This window comes from Rhamphochromis sp. 'chilingali' (genome assembly GCF_963969265.1).
Source record: "Rhamphochromis sp. 'chilingali' genome assembly, chromosome: 16".
Lineage (NCBI taxonomy): Eukaryota > Metazoa > Chordata > Actinopteri > Cichliformes > Cichlidae > Rhamphochromis > Rhamphochromis sp. 'chilingali'.
Genome location: NC_137943.1, coordinates 20,131,503 through 20,149,272, shown reverse-complemented (window position 1 = coordinate 20,149,272; position 17,770 = coordinate 20,131,503). Strand labels below are relative to the sequence as shown.

Genomic DNA, 17,770 nt, shown 5'->3' with positions numbered 1-17,770 from the left:
TGCTAACTCTGTCCAATAACAAGTTTCCCCTGTAGTTATGCCATCATAACAAATCATTGAAGCGTTAGTGGCTAGCCAGGCTCCTAATTGTCTGTTAAGAATTCTGTGAGCTGTGTTCTTTTATTGAAGCATCTCTGTCTTGGAGAAGTGATAAGATGCCAATACGCTTCTCTATAAAAGTACTCTTTGGCAAAAGGCACAAACACTTTGCTTGGCCGTCAGGGTAGCTGTGAGGCTGTTATATCTGAAATCGCAGTTGACTTCAAGATTTTGACTGTGTCTGCATGAATCCAGAAACCTCCATTACACAGAGGAATGCTCATAAATTGCTGGCAGATTCTTTCTTTTTTAAGATACAGTATTTTTTTGCACATACATACTGCACATGTAAAAAAGCCTAATACTTTTCTTTTTCTGAGCTCTTAAAGTAGAGTTGTGCAAAATATTTTTTTGTTAATATAAGGGGAAATGCAAGACTGTTCATCCTCTTTTGTCCCTAGATTCAGGTGAAAATATGTAATAATATTATGAACAGAGCAAATCTGCCAGCGCCGTGAAGTGTTGATAAACTGTCAATTTTACCATGAAGGTAACTGACAATTACACATTGTGAAATGTTAAAAAAAAACAAACCTATAAATTGCACTTCTAAAAATTATGATCACTTCACCTTCTAAATTACATATTTTTTCTTGTGTTCATGGAAATCTCTCAAAAAGACATAAAAAGTCGCTTTGAACAGAAGTTTATCCATTTTCCATCTGACATAATTAAAAAACAACAACAACAAAATCTGTCATTTTAGCTGTGCATACAGTTTTACCTGCTTCTACAGAGATGATGGGATCACTTTCCAAGCAGGTAGCTCACCCTTTAGCTTCAGCTAGGCAGGCTGTATGTCTGGCTGGTTCTCAAACCTCCTATAGGGTCAGTATGAACTGAGATCAGTTCACAATTTCCTCGCAGAAATTCATTACAAGAAAATATGAAAGTAAAAGGTGCTATTGCCTGCCGTTCACTCTTTATTATACACAAACAGAAAACACTTAGCATGTAAAATTAATGTGAAAATTATTCCCGGGGTAAACTATAAACACAGAAGTTACCCCGCACATTTACCCTTTTTTTCTCCTTCCCCTAGATCAGAGTGTAATTGCCAGTAATCAGGTCTGTTTGCTGCTGATAAAACCACTCTGAATGCGAGGAACCCTCTTTGTGTGATGACTCAATTATGCCAGAAGTGGCTCATCAAACCTGGCCCATCAGCTGCTTTAATAAATAAGGAGGAAAACTTGCTGCAGGCGCATTATAATTCCATTCATTCCATAATTAAATCCATTCCAGTTTTAACCCTTCACTCAGTGTGCTTCTGGAAGAGGAAACAAAAACAGGGAGCGATGGGAGGAGGGGGGGGGGGAGTACACACCAGACAGTGACCTTGCACAGAGCACCCATCCGTTCCCTATAATTCAAAATGATACTGTTGAAGAAAGGTTAAGAGAAAAAGACTCGCGGAGAAAAGGATGGGAATCAGTTAAGACGCTGCTCCTGTGTTTTATGTATGCATTGTTTCCACACACGCACAGCCTTAGACAGTAATTATATTAAAAGAGTAATCTAATCATAACAGTTGGTTGGTTGAGTGTGCAGCACTGACATTTTGAAATCTTATTTTGTGTAATCTCATTTGCCTCTATCATCTCGCCTGTACCCCCCTATCTAAAGGAAATGTAAATAATGTAATTAATTTTATGGTCTCCAGAATCTTACTTTGCTACTCTGGCCCGCTTTATTGGTTTCAAGATGAGGTATCTGCTCAGAGTTTTTTTTTTTTTTTTACTCCATCACAATAATGTCTGCGTTAATTACACGAGAGCGTCCCAAGTGCACGGATAAGCTGGGAACAAGGGGACACAAAGACTCAAGGTCAGTGATGAATATCCACAGCAGCTGCACAGTATTAATAAGGCATTATTTGAAAATAATAATAATAGCATCACTTACAACAAAATGCGAGAGTGCGGTTTGAGTAACGTCAGGAGCGTTGGGGTGTTTTACAGACATTTGCTCTCCACCATCTCAGCTTGGATCCAGCCTCTCTGATAATGGTGCGAGGCAATGGTTATTCATGATTGCTGGACTGGGAAGGTCTCTCTCTTTTTCTATCCCCAGTCGCAGCCCATTCTCTCCTCTGTGGTGGGAATGCTAGCAGATGGGGTTAGGGGGGAATGGGCTGGGCTCAAGGACAGCTAGCAGCCAGATTAACACATAGAAAATCTCATGGACCCTCAGCATCAGGCTGCCTCCTTTCCCCCTGAGAAATCTGCCCTAGACGCAGGGAAACCATCCTCTGAGAAGCATTATTTATGTTGGACTTGGGGTGTGTGTGTGTGTGTGTGTGTGTGTGTGTGTGTGTGTGTGTGTGTGTGTGTGTGTGTGTGTGTGTGTGTGTGTGCGGGGGGCATAAATATGATTCAGCAGATGACGAACAAGCCCGAATAGTAGTGAGTCTTTTTCATATGCTAATGAAACTGAGTGAATAACCCCCACCCCCCTACTTTTTCCCCCAGTTTTGTTTTTCCGGGGAAATGCTCTGTGAGCTATAATTAAGAAGATGTTTTTTTCTTTTTTTCAAAGCTAACAGAAATAAATAATTCCATAATAAGATCTGTGAAGTGAAGAGGCTTAATGTACTCATTGTGTTCATCCTTGTTTTCCCTCTTGGATGTTTTGTATTAATTAGAAGCAAGCAATTTGATCCCTGTCAAGCAATCAATTTGCATCGTGTTCCTTATTCCATGTGAGATGTTAATATGCTCTTTCCACCTGTTTTCTGAATACATGTTCATGTTCACACAACAATTTAAAAATTTATGAATACAAACCCTCCAAAAGTTGGTTTTGGGATATGTGAAAAAGTTACAGATTGTGGGGTAAGATTTTAAACTTGTACTTTTGTCTTTATTTTTTCTTCATAGATAATGAATTACATGATCATTTCCTGAAAGATAACAAGCGTGAAATCATCGACCAGGGTGAACAGTGTGGATCTGGCATCTTAGTCTACAGAGCGCTTGGGAAACTACAATCAAAGGTAAATAATCTGTCACAGACGTGGCACAGACAGAGCCTAGAGTGTAAACACAAAGTAAAAAATAAGTTTTGTTAGGGACAGAAAGGGATAAATGCTTGTGTAACAGTGTTTTGGATAAGTAGCATGCTAAGTGGTGGAGTGCCACTGCCCCTTTGACCACAGTGATCATAAAGTGAGATTGGTTTTTACTTATGCAGGGCTGTGGGTGGCTGGCAGATACTATACTCTTTACAGGCTATTGCTGAATCCGCTTTTTGTTAAGTGATGATTGCCTTTTATATGTCAGGTTGTCTCAACTGGATTTGTAGCCTAGTAGAAAGTTTAGAGAGAGATTTACTCAGCACTATTTCAGTGCAAGGACTTTAAAGACACACTAGTGTTTCACCAACATTAAAGTATGCAAAATGTTGATCACTTGCTCTTTTCCTTTTTGTGCTGCTTTTTAGTGTGTAGGTGTGGAACTCACAAATATATCAGTAAAGATAAATCAGTGACTTCATATAGACAAAATATAAATACAGTAAAAGCTTATTAAGCTTTAAAATTTACTGTTGTCGTTATTCTTTCCTATATTCTGTTCTAATCTGAGTGCATTTACAGCAATCCCATTTATTCCTCTATATTGTGTGCACAGTTGGAAGAAATTAAAAAAAGAAAGAAAAAATATATATATATATGTGTGTGTGTGTGTGTGTGTGTGTGTGTGTGTGTGTGTGTGTGTGTGTGTGTGTGTGTGTGTGTGTGAATGTGTGTGTGTGTGTGCGTGCGTGCGTGCGTGTGTGTGTGATATAACTCTCTATATATTTATCTTTCTTTATAGATTTTTATTTTTAGATTTAGATCAGTGATCTAAACTTTTTCTGACTTGCACACCTTGAAAATCTGAAAAAAAGTCTCACCACCTACTTTACAATTTTTACAAAGTGGATTTTTTCATGAATTTAAGATCAGCAGAATAACTTAAACAAATTATATTTATTTAACTTGGTTCGACTGAATATCACTGACCAATTAATTTGATTTTTAGCAGATAATTACGGTGGTTAATATGTTAGAATTAGAATATTATACAGTAAAAATATGCATATTTTAAATTCCAGCGGTAAAATTTTATATTAACCTGTCCCTTTAACATTTTTAAGGACAGTCTATGTTTGCTAACATAAGATGTTTGTGAACAATTGTGACTTTTCCTCTCAGTACAGACAAGACATTATTACACCTGCCTGTCTTTGTGAGTGTAGAGGGTTTGGGGCTGTACTTCCTGACAAATATAAATGATAAATTACATAAATGTGCAAAATGTTGTTTATAAATGCCATATGTGGAGGTTTGATATAGATTATTATTATTACCCTGTACACCATCACAAGTCACCCTGTAAAATGTATAATCCACTAACGAGAAGAACTGTCATAGGAGAAAAAAAATGAAAAGGTAACTTACATAATGATTTTAGCCAGATTGTTTAGGGGATGTCAATAAAAGCTCCCATTTGACCCTGATTGTATCTATTTGTTCTGCTTTTGTAAACACTCCACATCACATGTTTACCCATGTTGTTGCCATGCCAGGAATACCTGTTAGGAAACCACAGATACCTAACAAGGCCTTCCTTGTTTTATTGTTACGTGTCACTCCTTGTTATATGGATTTGATACAAACTGTACTGTGTCACGACGACTGCTAACAGTGCGTCAGAAATGCCTGTGTGTCTCCATTTCGGAGCAGCGCTCACAAACAGACTCAGACTTCTATACGTGAAACTGATTGATTGAAAAAGAAGCTCTAGTTAAATATACAAAACAGCCACTAAAACTATTTATATCAAAATAGTTTTTACTGGTTAGGCTCACAATACTTACCATCTATTATTCTTATTATTCCTATTAATATAATCATTAATGTCATGAAGTTTGCTTACTTCACGTACATAACACACAATACTCTTGACTGATCAGAGAAAATGTAGATACTATAAAATAATATAAAAAAGTTATGTAAATATTTACATAAGATAGGCACATCTAAAATGTCACATAAAGAAAGGGGGGGAAAAACACCCTGGTAACATTATGAGTCAGCTGTGATATTTCAGTGCACTGATAACATCATTTGAACTTTGATTAATGTCCATGTTATAATCTCAGGTTGCATGATGCAAGACCAACATTTTGCCTTCAGAGCAACACATTTATACAAAATGTTAAAGCATGTCTGTGTGGAAAAGTGTTACAAACTAATGAGGTACATTCATTTTTACAGAATGTAATCTATAGTGTTTGGGAGTTGTTTGTCTCAATAGGCTCTAGTAATCAAAAGTAATGAACCTATTATGAGCAGGACCTCTGAGGGCCCGGCGTGGCATTAAGAGTGTGGCACATAAAAGGTTTATTAAAGGAAATTAAGGTCCATCACTGCCACACCTGCTCCCCTATTATAAATGTATGACAGGTCAGTGCCTTCAATCACAACAGCAAACGAGAGAGAGGAGTCATGTTTCCCATTACCAGGGAAAAGTAACAGCATATCCTATGACTCACAGATTTCACTGGCCTGTGACCACTATACGCCACCATCAGCCTGGAATAATTATGTTTAATAGGTTTTATTTGGGACCCACAAGCAACAGCCAGCGAGAGTGGATGGATTTTAGCAACTATTTTTGTCTAAACACACTCTCTGAGGTGCTGTCCGTACTTTAATGTCATTATTTAGTGTCATTACATTTTTACTCACCTTTGAAACTTTTTTTCCTGGCATTATACTTTATGTGTTTGCATATTACTGGTGTTTTTAGAGCTCTTTGTGATGTTGCCCCCCCGCAAAAAAAAAAAAAAAAGATTTTGAGGCTCAGTGGCTCTGGTTACCCTGCTTACCTGCCAAACAAGGCAAAAAAAAAAAAGCACATTAATCTATTAAGTATTTAAGCCTTTTGTAATTTAAGAGAATTTAATTAATACACATTAAATGGATTAAAAAGGCTCTTTTAGTTGCTCATCTGTACATTTAATGGTTTATTGCAGATGGATTCTGAAGGTGAGGAGCAAACCTTGAAAACATGTGACAGTAACACAGGTGAGTGCAGCTTTCAGGTTTAGTTTGCTTTTAAATATGTGCACACACACACATACACAGATATGCACGCACACACACACACGCATTCCACTTATCACCATGGGCTAGGGGTATCAGTTCAACAATCCAACTTTATAACTGTCAATTTTATGTATTATCTTACCGGTCTGAAGAGCACTGCACCGCCATTTCATTATTCAGAGGGGAATAACTTCATTAAATTGGAACACTGGCTCAAATTAGTTAAGGAGTGTGTATATATTGTGTGATTGAAAACCTCTAGACTGGATATGTCATTATGCAAGTGTTCAGGGCCTCTGAGGCCTTCCTGCTCACGCTGGAGCTATTACTACAACTGGGAAAATTCATGAAAAGTGTTATTATTGGTCGTGCTTCATGGGAGTAGGGGTAGAACTTGTGAATGAGATTTATGCAGGCCTCTGGGAAAATTGATTTACCCTTTTAGATCATGTTGTCAACACTGTCAAAAGATGAGCTACTGTTGGTTTCCCAGAGAATGAGCAGACTGAATGAAAAGCTTTTCAGATCAATGAAGAGACCACTTCTACATCCTTATGCTGATTATACCCGATGGCATTGTAAAAGGGAGTAAAAAATCTATGCTAAAAGCTTGGATAAAGCGCGGGTAGCCCATGTGGTATCATCCCTAAAACATTATCTACAAAACAAATATTTACAGTATGTTGTAAAATTTCGTGACTAATAGCCCAAAAGTAGTCAGTTGCCTTAAACCCTTAGATGAAAAACATGTTGACAGATGCTGTGCTGCTGCAGTGGAAATGTAAACACAACTTTTTTTTATCTGTTATTTCTTGGCCTTTATTTTTCACAGGGCTGGCTGACTCCATCACTGAGACTCACAGGTAAGCATTTTATGAAGTGCGCGCACATTTTCGCCTTTAAGCCAGAAAGGAATCACGTTCTTCCCAAATCTTAGATGTGATTGCTAAAAAAAAACTGTAGTCTGAAGTTTAAAATAGGCCAACTGAGGCCTCCGCTGACCCTGCTGGGTTTTTCCTCTATTCCCTTGTTCCCCTCCAGCCCATATGGGTCCATGGCGAGGAAGAGGAGTGCTCAGGAAGGGGTGCAGGGTGCCCCCATCAACAAGAGAAAGTCCCTGCTGATGAAGCCCCGCCACTACAGCCCCAGCGAGGCATGTGAAGAGGAGAGTGAGGACCTGGCACCGCCACAGGACAAAGAAGAGCTGAGGAACATTGACACTCCAGCAGGTAAACAGATGTCCTGTTGTTTTGTCTGTTTTGATGAACAATTGACGCTGAATTTTAAAATCCCATCTGTTGCATTCATATTTCCCTCCCTCTACCATCAGCCAGCAGCCGCAGTCATTGTGCAGTGGAAGTGAAAGACTACACTGCTGGGTCCACATTAGTTGTGTCTCACATCCACAAATTGAAGTTTTGACAGCTGATCTGCCATGATATTTTTGGCGTGGCTTTACCCTCTTTTGATGAGGCCAAATTTCAGACCCCTCATCTGTCCTTTTTCAATAGCCAGTCCAAATCAATTGAATCCATAGAATGAGAAACTGAATGGAGGCGTGCACCAGTTCACTTTGATTTAAATTAAACTTCCTCCATTCTTTTCTACAAAATTTTTATTGAAGTTGCCTTTTGTGAAAAACAAATGAGCTGTCACCGCTGCTTGGCTGGCGTTCCGCTGTTTTACTCTCTTTTTTTTTGTTTTATTTCTTTTTCTTGTTTTTTTTTTTTACTTACCCGCAGGGACACTTCATCTGCAGCAGTTAAAAATTGTTGATTTTCACTTATGCCGCCGTCCTTCTCACAAGCAAAAATGTTTTCTTTTTTCCTAATAAATTGAATTTTGTGCATTTTGGCAACAATGCTCGTGGTGTACATGTGCATTCTCGCCCACTATAATCTGCACTGATTTGGTATATTTTTAACGATGTAACTAAGCAACAAACGTAATTGTCCCTTTCAAAAGCTTTTGTTAGGCCCTCTAACACAGTCTAATACATAATTAGGCATAATGTCTACAGCTCATTATAGTACACATGTGTGTAGTTAAATGGACCAGGAGAGTAGCTCACTAAATTGTGTGGATTCATTGGAAATGGAATTTATTTGTTTCCTGGGTTCATATTACATTACAATTATCTAAGTTATTCACTGTGCATCACCAGTGTTTCCTTTTGTTGTTGTGTATTCCAGATAATTTTTCTATTTATCATTGATTGACTGCTTTATATATTTTTTTCCCCTTATTTGAACCTGATATTCACTAAAACAAAACAAAATCAAGCCAGAATTTTTTTAAAAACTAAAAAAAATCTGAATGTGTCAAAAGAACACGAATATTGATAAACATATTCAGAACATATTTTGCTGTGATTGTCAGATGTGGGGGCTATTTTCCTGTGGTAAAAACAAAAATTGGAAAAGTGGACTGGAGGCAGTAAGAATTTTTGCAGAAGGGAGCTGGTCATATCTGCATTTTAACAAAAAGGGAGAAAAATAAGCCTCTCGTTTGGTTGAGCCACACTGTGTTCAACTCCAGCCAACTGCAGCCCTGCTGCAGAGTGCTGGTAATGGCTATTCTGGAGTACAAACTGTTCACCTGTTCCAACACACAAACCACCGGAGGGATCCAAGTTTTTTTCCTCCGTGTCTTTCCTTTTTTCATTGCACTGCTGTGTATGTGTGTGTGTGTGCATATATATACGTGTGTTTGTGTGTGTGGATGTCTGTGTGCTTGTCTGACTGTATGCGGCTGTGTCAGGCCTGGGAGTCCATCTGGATGAAAAACAAAACCCTTGTTGCTTGCCTCATAAATGTAAATATGTGTAACTGGCTTTAATTTTTCATTCAACAGGGTTTGTCTTTAGATGCCTCTTTCGAAATATTTTTCACAGCAGGGAACAGATAGTAACACACCGTAATGTCGCCTGAGCAAAAATGCATGTAAAAGCACAGACATGTCAAACCAGACATGTGCACTTAACAATGCAGGAAATCGTATATTTAGCTTTTTTTTTTCATTAGTGCCACATAATTTCTGTCGTTTTTTAAAGCTGTTTTGGCAAGGATTAGGTTTTTGTGTCGCTCCCATTAATGAGTCGCAGCTGTCTGATAATGCCTGTATCTGTACCGTCCTCTGCACTGTGTGATCTGATTCTCACAATCCATCTCTATCTATCTTCTCAATCTATTGAATCCTACTTTTTGGTTTGGCCTCTAATGTGTGGCTACTTAAGAGGATATAGACTTCCCGTGCAGCCTACTGAAAGTAAAACCCCTCACAGTCCAAAGAGCTTTAATAGCGCATAAGTTTGTATGATTTTCGAGGATCAAGAGAGATTTTGTTGAATCAATCCAGATGATAGCTTTCCATTGTTAATCACTGACCATGACTTAATATGATCAGTGGCGTTAATAAAACGTTGTCTCAGATGCATTTTGAGGGATAACCCTAACCCTCTTTGTCTGTTCCACTGATCAGACTTTCAGTGCATAAGGTTTCACACAATCTTGTGGCTTTCTGTGCGTATGACTGGGATTTTTGGATTTATTCAAAAAGATGGCAGGCCAAAGGTCGGTGCAAATTGAATTATTTAGAGCACTCAGCAAAATAAGCCGGAAAAAAGAGATTATATATAAGAAGACATGTGTGCATATTTTATTCATCTGCACTTGAAACATTATATGTGGTTTCTTTAACACCCACATAGGATACAGAATGCCAAAAGCTAAACACTGAGTAATTTGCTTGATTTAATAAAAATCTGAATTTGTTGAAGAGCTTTTATTCGTTAAAACTTTTTCGTAATGAATCTACCTCCTACTGCAGTATCCCGCCTTTGATTTTAATCTCAAATAATATTATATGTGGTTCAGCTTCCCAGTAAGCAGCAAATATGTCGAGGCAAAAAAAAAAAATAAAGATCTTAATAAGCTCATTATATTACATGCACAAATTCAGGCAGCAAATAGCATGTAGAACATAGGAAAGGCTCGTATCAGCAGCTATTCTGTGCTCCGCATACAGTACACAATCACACATTGGACATGTAATTTCAATATTTCACAAACACCTGTTTTAATTTAACAGTTTCAGTCAAATTTACTTGTAAAAGCTTGATAATTTTTTTATTTTCAGTTCAGCTTTTGACACTTTGACAACCATTAATTTTCCATGTAAATGCCCTGAAAATTATTATTTTTTAAAGTGCTGTAATGGCTCTTTTTTTTTAATCTAATCAAATTAAGCCAAAGATTTCATATTTTCAGCAAGTTTGGGTCAAGTTCACTAAGTCTCTCATTTTTGTGGGCAAAGCGGGCTCCCGTTTGTACCCAACAAATATTATCATCAGTTTTGTGAGTGCGGTGTATGGCTGGCTTTTCCTAAATCAGGTTCTGCCACACACACAGCACCATCTTACAGAGATTTGTCTCTTTTATCTATTTTCTCTATTCTCTGTTTGCAGGAATCCTCTTCACTTTTCTTGCTCTTATCCCTCGAAACAAGATGTACATTATGTTTTTCAAATCGGTTTTTCGGATGACAACATGTTGCTGCTTGGCTTGCACTTTAAAATACACATAACTAATTATAAACTGATGTTTTCCACCCAACACTGTGTAAATCCTTTCATAATCTTGTCCTAAATCTATATTGGGTTGTTGCTCCAATTGGAAACAACAACAAAGTGAAAAAACAATTGTCTTCCTCATGTCTGGGTTTCATGTTGAACTAGCAGAATGAAGGTTTATGTATGTTATCTAAAATATGCTTGAGGAATTGCTTGGAAATCTGACAACCTTGTGATTATCTTTCCAGTGCATCATGTACTCTTTTAAATCCCATAAATGGTTATAAAAACATGTTTTTCGCAAGATATTTTTCATAGAAAAGTAACACAAAATCTAAAACCTTAAAAGGATTTACAGAAGATTACCATGGGCGCACAATTCTTATCATGCTATGTGACTAAAGGGTCACAAATGAGCAAGTTCAGCATGCAAAGACTTGAACGTGTAGAATAATCAGTGTTGTCTTATTGTTTTAGATGGAAACTTAAACACAGTCAATGGAGTGACTAACAAAAATGGCTGCCATGATGTGGCAGCAAAGTCCAGCAGTTCCCTTGGCTGGTCTGAAGTTACGTCTGTTGGCTCGCCACAGTGTGAGCCGGACACATCTGAACCTCTGATGGATGAAGATGACGAGGAGTTTCTTAATAATGAAGAAGACCAAAGTCACGACAGGATGAGCAGTACGTCCTCGCCACAGAGTCAATATGGAGACATGAGGGAAGCCGAGTGGGAGCCTCTGGCTCTGTCTGCCAAGGTGAACAGCTCAGACTGCAGTCCTTCCAGACTCTCTGAAGATGTTACAGGCAGGAATGGGCACGTGAAAGAAGAGCCTCACTTAGAATTAGGTGGTCCACTGGGCAGAGCGAACATTTTTCAGGCTGAAGCTTTACGATACAGGCTGCTCCCCACGGAGGCGGACAGTGAAGGGGAAGCAGAGGCAGATAGGCCGCCTCGGCTAGACGCCTGGGCTCTGGGCCTCCACGAGAGAGGCCTTGAAATGAGCCGAGGGAGGGTAAACCTGAGCCTGCTGGAGCAGGCCATAGCTCTGCAGACAGAGCAAAGGCAGGTCCTGCACCATGCCTACAGAGAGATGGACCGGTTCCTCATGGAGCAGATGACCACCGAGAGGAGGCACCACAGAATGATGGAGATGGACGGCAGACTCACCTATCATGGAGGAAAAGGTAATAAGAAATAAAAAGGTTGATCTAAAGAAAAATCCAGTTTCATCCAGTTTAAATCAGATGGACCACTTGTGATTTGGATGATTGGGCGCTCAGAAAACATTAAAAGGAATAAAAGAAGCATTTTCTTTTAGGGGGGTGGGGTAATCAGAGGGAGGAAATCCTCTTAAAGACTAAAAACATTTTGGCAACAAGTGAAGTAATAAATAAACAGTCTAAAATAAAAAAAGAACTAAATTTTCTGATGGAATTGCGTCTACTCAGAATATTGGATTTTGATAGGAATCAACTGGATATTTAACCATGACCATAAGTCTTAAATCCTCCTAAAGTACCTCTCATGTTTCCCTCTGATTCTTCAAATGACTGCAGCTAAATGTGTAATCCTAGATGTAATCTTTCGATGGGTGGGCATTAAGAAGTGAATGCTCTCCGTTAAACTGCAGCCATAACTAAAATGACAGATTAATAGATGGTATTGTGAAAAAAAGAGAGGCTGACTTTGCATGATATTTCAGTTTCTTTACCTTTGTGTAATATGCATTCAGAACAATATATACAATATAATATGACACTCATATTTCTTTAGTTCTACTCTTAAAGACAGCGTAGCTGCATTCATTTTGCCATCACTTAGTGGTTATGGTGTTTTCTTTATTGTAAAATCTTTCTTTATTGACTCTACAGATTCTCCACGGGCAGATAAAAAGGATATAAAGTGTCCAACTCCTGGCTGTGATGGCACTGGTCACGCCACCGGCCTGTACCCTCATCACAGGAGTCTGTCTGGGTGTCCTCATAAAGTCCGAGTCCCCCCAGAGAGTAAGTCACTAAGCGGTTCTGTGTGTGCAAACAGTGTAATGGATGGTTTACACTCACAAAAACGACCAGTTTTACATTTTACAATCAGCCGACGGTAATTGAAATCCTCTTAGCACGAGCCCAAAACAAGAAAGGCCTGCTTATACGTTTAGCTGAATTCAAAGACGTGCACAAAACTTTTCAAATAAACTTAAAGGATTTTCTCTCTCCCCCTCCCTCTTTTTCTCGTAATGTGTTGTAATGTGTGAATATTGAATTCTTTTTTTTTTTCCCCAGCATTGGCGATTGTTAAGTCATTTCAATGTAACTCAACAAACATTCAACATTAAACAGTAATGTTACAAAAGGAACAGAAAAAGTAATTAACTTTTTCAAAAAAGCACATGCTCTTAGACTGGAGGCCGTATTTGCAAATCAAAGGGCTAGCTAACGCAGTATTCAAAAATAAATAGACAACTCCAACAAACTAATTGGAGGATATGTACAGAAAAGAAGTTTCTAAGGATACAGAGCGGACCTTTAACGACGTGTTTGTTTTGAAGAATATAATCAGCTGTCTTGTTACGCTCTCTCTTTGCACTAAGCTATTTACATTTCAGCCACATTACAGCATTCCTCACAATGAGAAAAGCCGTTTGTGTGTGCGTGTGTGTTTTTTCTTCTTCTTCTGTCTCTGTAGGATCTTTGCTGTGTAGGCTCTAATGTGCCGGTTATATAAATCTTCACTTAATGCAGGAAAATGTATTTGTTTTATTTCCAAAATGCTCGGCATATATATACGTTGTGTGTTTACCATCCTAATCTTTAAGCTTGATTATGTCTCGCATGTTGCTAATTTAGAAATGTTTATCTTTGCTTATCTGAGCTTATGTCATGTCTGTCTGTTCTTTGTCATCCCCTCAGTCCTGGCGATGCACGAGAACGTCCTCAAATGTCCTACGCCTGGGTGCACAGGAAGAGGCCATGTCAACAGCAACCGTAGCACCCACCGGAGGTACATCCACAGGAGAAATCCATTAGAAACTCTGCACCCTGTTTATACATGAGTTACAGTATTAGGCTAATGTGTTTGATTTCCTCCCCAACCAGTCTCTCAGGCTGCCCCATCGCTGCTGCAGTGAAAGTCTCCAAACCTCAGGATGAGAGCCTGAAATGCAGACAAACACCTGACCGCTCACCGAGGTATTATGCCACATGACGTTTTCAGTGCTCTCAGTGTGGTCACATGCAGGAAAATAATTACAGCGAGCTCTGTAGTGGACTGAAGTTCTACAGACATAACTGAGGTTATGCAAAAAAGTGATAAACACTATTACTGTTAAGGGCGGTGTAGAATATTTTTATTCAGCAATCCCAGCAGAACATGCCTATTTTGAGCTTTCCAAGCAGACATAAGCAATGGTTGCTGGTCCCTGTGAGTTCCTCTCTATTAGAGATGATAAAAGAGCAGAACTCTTTGTTCCCTGTGGATATATCATGGGCAGGATGCCCACTCCTACTATATTAATTAGTCTGGCAACCTGGCTGTGGATCTACAACACACATCAGATCCCAGACTCTGAGTGTACAAAAGCACTGGCATCCCTCAATGGTTAAAAACAATGTCTGCTCTTTACTGCTTTATATTAACTTTCTAAGCACCTTTCTCACAAGTTCCTAGGCGATTCTTTACCACGGTAAAGCATTTTATTGTCATTTGTTTTCCTCCTCGTAGAGCCCTCGGCCTAATAAAGAAATTCGAGATGAACCAGCTGAACTATAGGCTCTCTCACCCGGTAGCAGCCTTACAAACTAGCCTCACAAAAGACATGGACAAGTACAGCAGAATTCGCTTTGATTACGCCAGCTTTGATGCACAAGTCTTCGGCAAGCAGCCTCTGATGGGGACCAACCAGGACCCAGAAATGATGCATTACCCTGATTGTAAGTTTCACACATTTTTTGAAAAAAACAAACAAAAAAACACTTGTAAATAAGGATGTTGGATAAATGTGGATGCTTTTTTTTAGCCACTAATTACAACCTCTATCTACAAACGACACAGATCTACATTGTATATATTTGCAAAGACTGCCCTTTATTTAAATATCTGTGATTGATGCTAAAACATCAACAAAAAATCTCCTCTTTTTTCTGGGTACTTTTAAGTTTGGGTTGAACACCTGGTGTCTCAATATCTAAATGATTTGCTAATTATTTGTCTTTTAGCCCCTCAGCAGTATCCTGGCTTCCTTGGTGCTCCAGGTGGCCGCCTGCCCACCTCTGGTCAACACAGCCCGCCGAGTCAATTCAAAAAAGAAGACGGTCTCCAAGCCGCAGCAGCGACAGCCGCCATCCTTAACCTCTCCACCCGCTACCGGAAGAACATGGAGGCTGTCGCCGACCGGCCCTTGGCAACCTCCACAAAGGTAATCAAATTAGACCACTTGGAAAGGTATTTAATGTGGTCATTTTTAAAGGAACTCTGATTTGTGTATAAAAAGGGAAGACATCAAAAGACTGGATTTGGCAAAGAGAGCCTGGCACTCTGGTGGCACAAAAACAAGGAGGTTTCCACTCTATAAAGCTTTAATGTACACAAATGAAAATTTGTGTAATCACATCAAAAGAAGAAGTACAATCAGCCTTCTTTCTCAATTACAACTACTCGCCTTTTTTTTTAATAAAACATGTGGTATTGTATTTTGTTTCGACATCAGCTGGCATGTAAAAACCTTGAACTGTTGTCTGAGAATGCATCTTGCCCGCTGCAGATGGCAGAGGATATTTTGCTTAGTTATATGATCCAGCATAGGCTGTGTGTCTACACCAGATAGTCTTTAAAAGCATTTGAGTGGATTAAGCCCATCAGATAAAGGAGTTAACATAGCAAAAGTTTAATTCACACAAAATCCAAACTCTTTTTGGAGAAGAGCATAGATCCAAAATCTCTTCTGCTGTCATTATCTGTAATATGGCATTGTAGTCAACTTTTTTTCCAAGTCACTTCATGATTAATATTGATCGCATTCTGTGGGTTACATACATGCACACTGTACTGTAGATGATTCAAGGTTTCCACACCTACACAGCACAGATCCTTGTCTCCCAGCTTGTTGAGCTGAGAATGTGGCCCTGTACCAGGTACCAGCCCACTGAATGAATAAAACAGTGTTAGCAAGTTAATCATCTGTTCTCGTTTACAGCTTAGTTGTCTTGGAGAGACGTACAAAATAAAGAACAGCTTTCAAGTCTGAAAAAAAGGGGGCCATATTTAGAGTGTGATATGTCGTCTGGTGCTTTAACTTATACGCTTTGAAATATCAAATGCAGAAAAACGCTCGCTGAAAACGGAATAATTTTGCACGTTTAAAGGCCGTATTTAGTCAGTTATATGGAAAAAAACACATATAGATTTAGAGTCTTTGTTTTTAGCTCCAGCTGACGTTAGAGGGAAAATAAATCACAAAAAGTCTGCGCATCCTTTAGTTTTACAGTGATGTTATTTTGATTAGGTACACACACCATCAAATGGCTGGATAATTAAACTGGACGGCCTCATCCAGTGTTCATGAAAATTATCCCCTTTAATTAATTTGAAAGATCTCACACACACACACTTCTCTTTGTTACAAAAAATAATGATGTATAGGGTCTAATGAAACATATGGATTGAATAATTGGTTCCATTTATGGGAAAGGATTTTAACATCTAATGAGGTACAACTTTTAATACCATAAAACAGCCATAAGTCATCATGCTATTGCGTTTCAGCACAAAAACGACAAACACATCTGTCAGCGGGGAAACTTATGCCACATTAAGCTTTTTAATTTTTGCTATAATAATGATGACCTAAAACCAGCAGCCACCCCCCAGCTGCCATCTTGGTTGTGTGTCCCAGAAAACAGATGACACAGCTGTCACTGAAAAACTACACACCAGTGATTATATTTTTTTTTGTGTTCAGCAGAATTAACGCTGGCTTAGTTTGGTACTTTGTCTGGTGTGAGATAACCACCGTATGTATTATTTAAATACACTGTTTGTTTGCGCTGCTTTTCAAGTCAGTTTTCGTGTTTACAGAGAAATGTTACTGGGGTTCAAGTCTGCCATATTGCCTCATTGTCATATTAATGAGGTATTGTGCTGTCTTATTTACATTCCTGAGGCTGTAATTAGAGAATGCCTTTTAATTTTATCCTCTGGCTTATTTGTTTTCATAAGCCACATCCGATTTATTGTACTCTTCTGTAGCACATCAGATTTTGTGCATTTCACCTTTGTTGTCTTTAGGACATGCTCATAGAGGTGGATGAAAACGGCACCCTGGACCTGAGCATGAAGAAGTGCAAGGAAAACGTAAAAGCCCAGAGCAGGACGCCTCCCGACGACCTGCTGTCTCCCCCTGAGTCCGCTGTGGCCAAAGGTGGGAGTGTGCTCATCAGCCCCGCCTTCTACCAGCCGCTGTGTGAGAGAGACAGCTGGGAGAGCCCCATCCCTGTCAACTTCAGCAAAGCTCGCATTTTACAGGACAAAGAGGTAAAAAAAGAAGTAAAATAAACAAGATTTGGATTATCCAAATCAGAAATGTTCGGGTCAAACGATGAATTTATATGCGAGACAAAATATAAATAAGAAAATAAACCAAATAAGTTAATGCCTGAACTCCCTCCAGGACTAATTAGGTTCTTTTTTTGTGTGTGTTTTATTCATGTATTTAGCTATTAAATATACCGTCTGCAGTCATTTCCCAAAATCTACCCGCTGAATTCTTAATTCTTCAGTTTCTCTGTCATTGTCACCAGATTACACAGATCTTGTAAGGAAACTGGGGGGAAAAATGAATTTTCAGGAATTTAGTATCCTGATATGTGTTACCATTTCATTTTCACCTTGATTGTTGTTTCATAGCATTTCCTTACCGACAGGAATTAAAACAAACAAAAAATGTATCAGTGCTGCCAGATTTACTCAGTTTTACTCAATAGTTTGACTAAAAATAAACTTAAACCTA

The 17,770-nt window shown here is 38.8% G+C and overlaps 1 protein-coding gene across 3 annotated transcripts in view; it reads left to right on the top strand.

Annotated features, from left to right (window-relative positions):
• st18 (ST18 C2H2C-type zinc finger transcription factor) overlaps positions 1–17,770 on the top strand; it is a 40,059-nt gene that overhangs the window by 15,101 nt on the left and 7,188 nt on the right. For all 3 annotated transcript variants that reach the window (XM_080907447.1, XM_080907448.1, XM_080907449.1), the window contains exons 2-12: positions 2,979–3,094; positions 6,121–6,172; positions 7,026–7,056; positions 7,235–7,422; positions 11,241–11,951; positions 12,639–12,773; positions 13,677–13,767; positions 13,863–13,955; positions 14,488–14,696; positions 14,982–15,181; positions 17,050–17,295. In XM_080907447.1, coding sequence (XP_080763573.1) covers positions 2,979–3,094; positions 6,121–6,172; positions 7,026–7,056; positions 7,235–7,422; positions 11,241–11,951; positions 12,639–12,773; positions 13,677–13,767; positions 13,863–13,955; positions 14,488–14,696; positions 14,982–15,181; positions 17,050–17,295 — 2,072 coding nt within the window. The remainder of the gene's footprint in view (positions 1–2,978; positions 3,095–6,120; positions 6,173–7,025; positions 7,057–7,234; positions 7,423–11,240; positions 11,952–12,638; positions 12,774–13,676; positions 13,768–13,862; positions 13,956–14,487; positions 14,697–14,981; positions 15,182–17,049; positions 17,296–17,770) is intronic.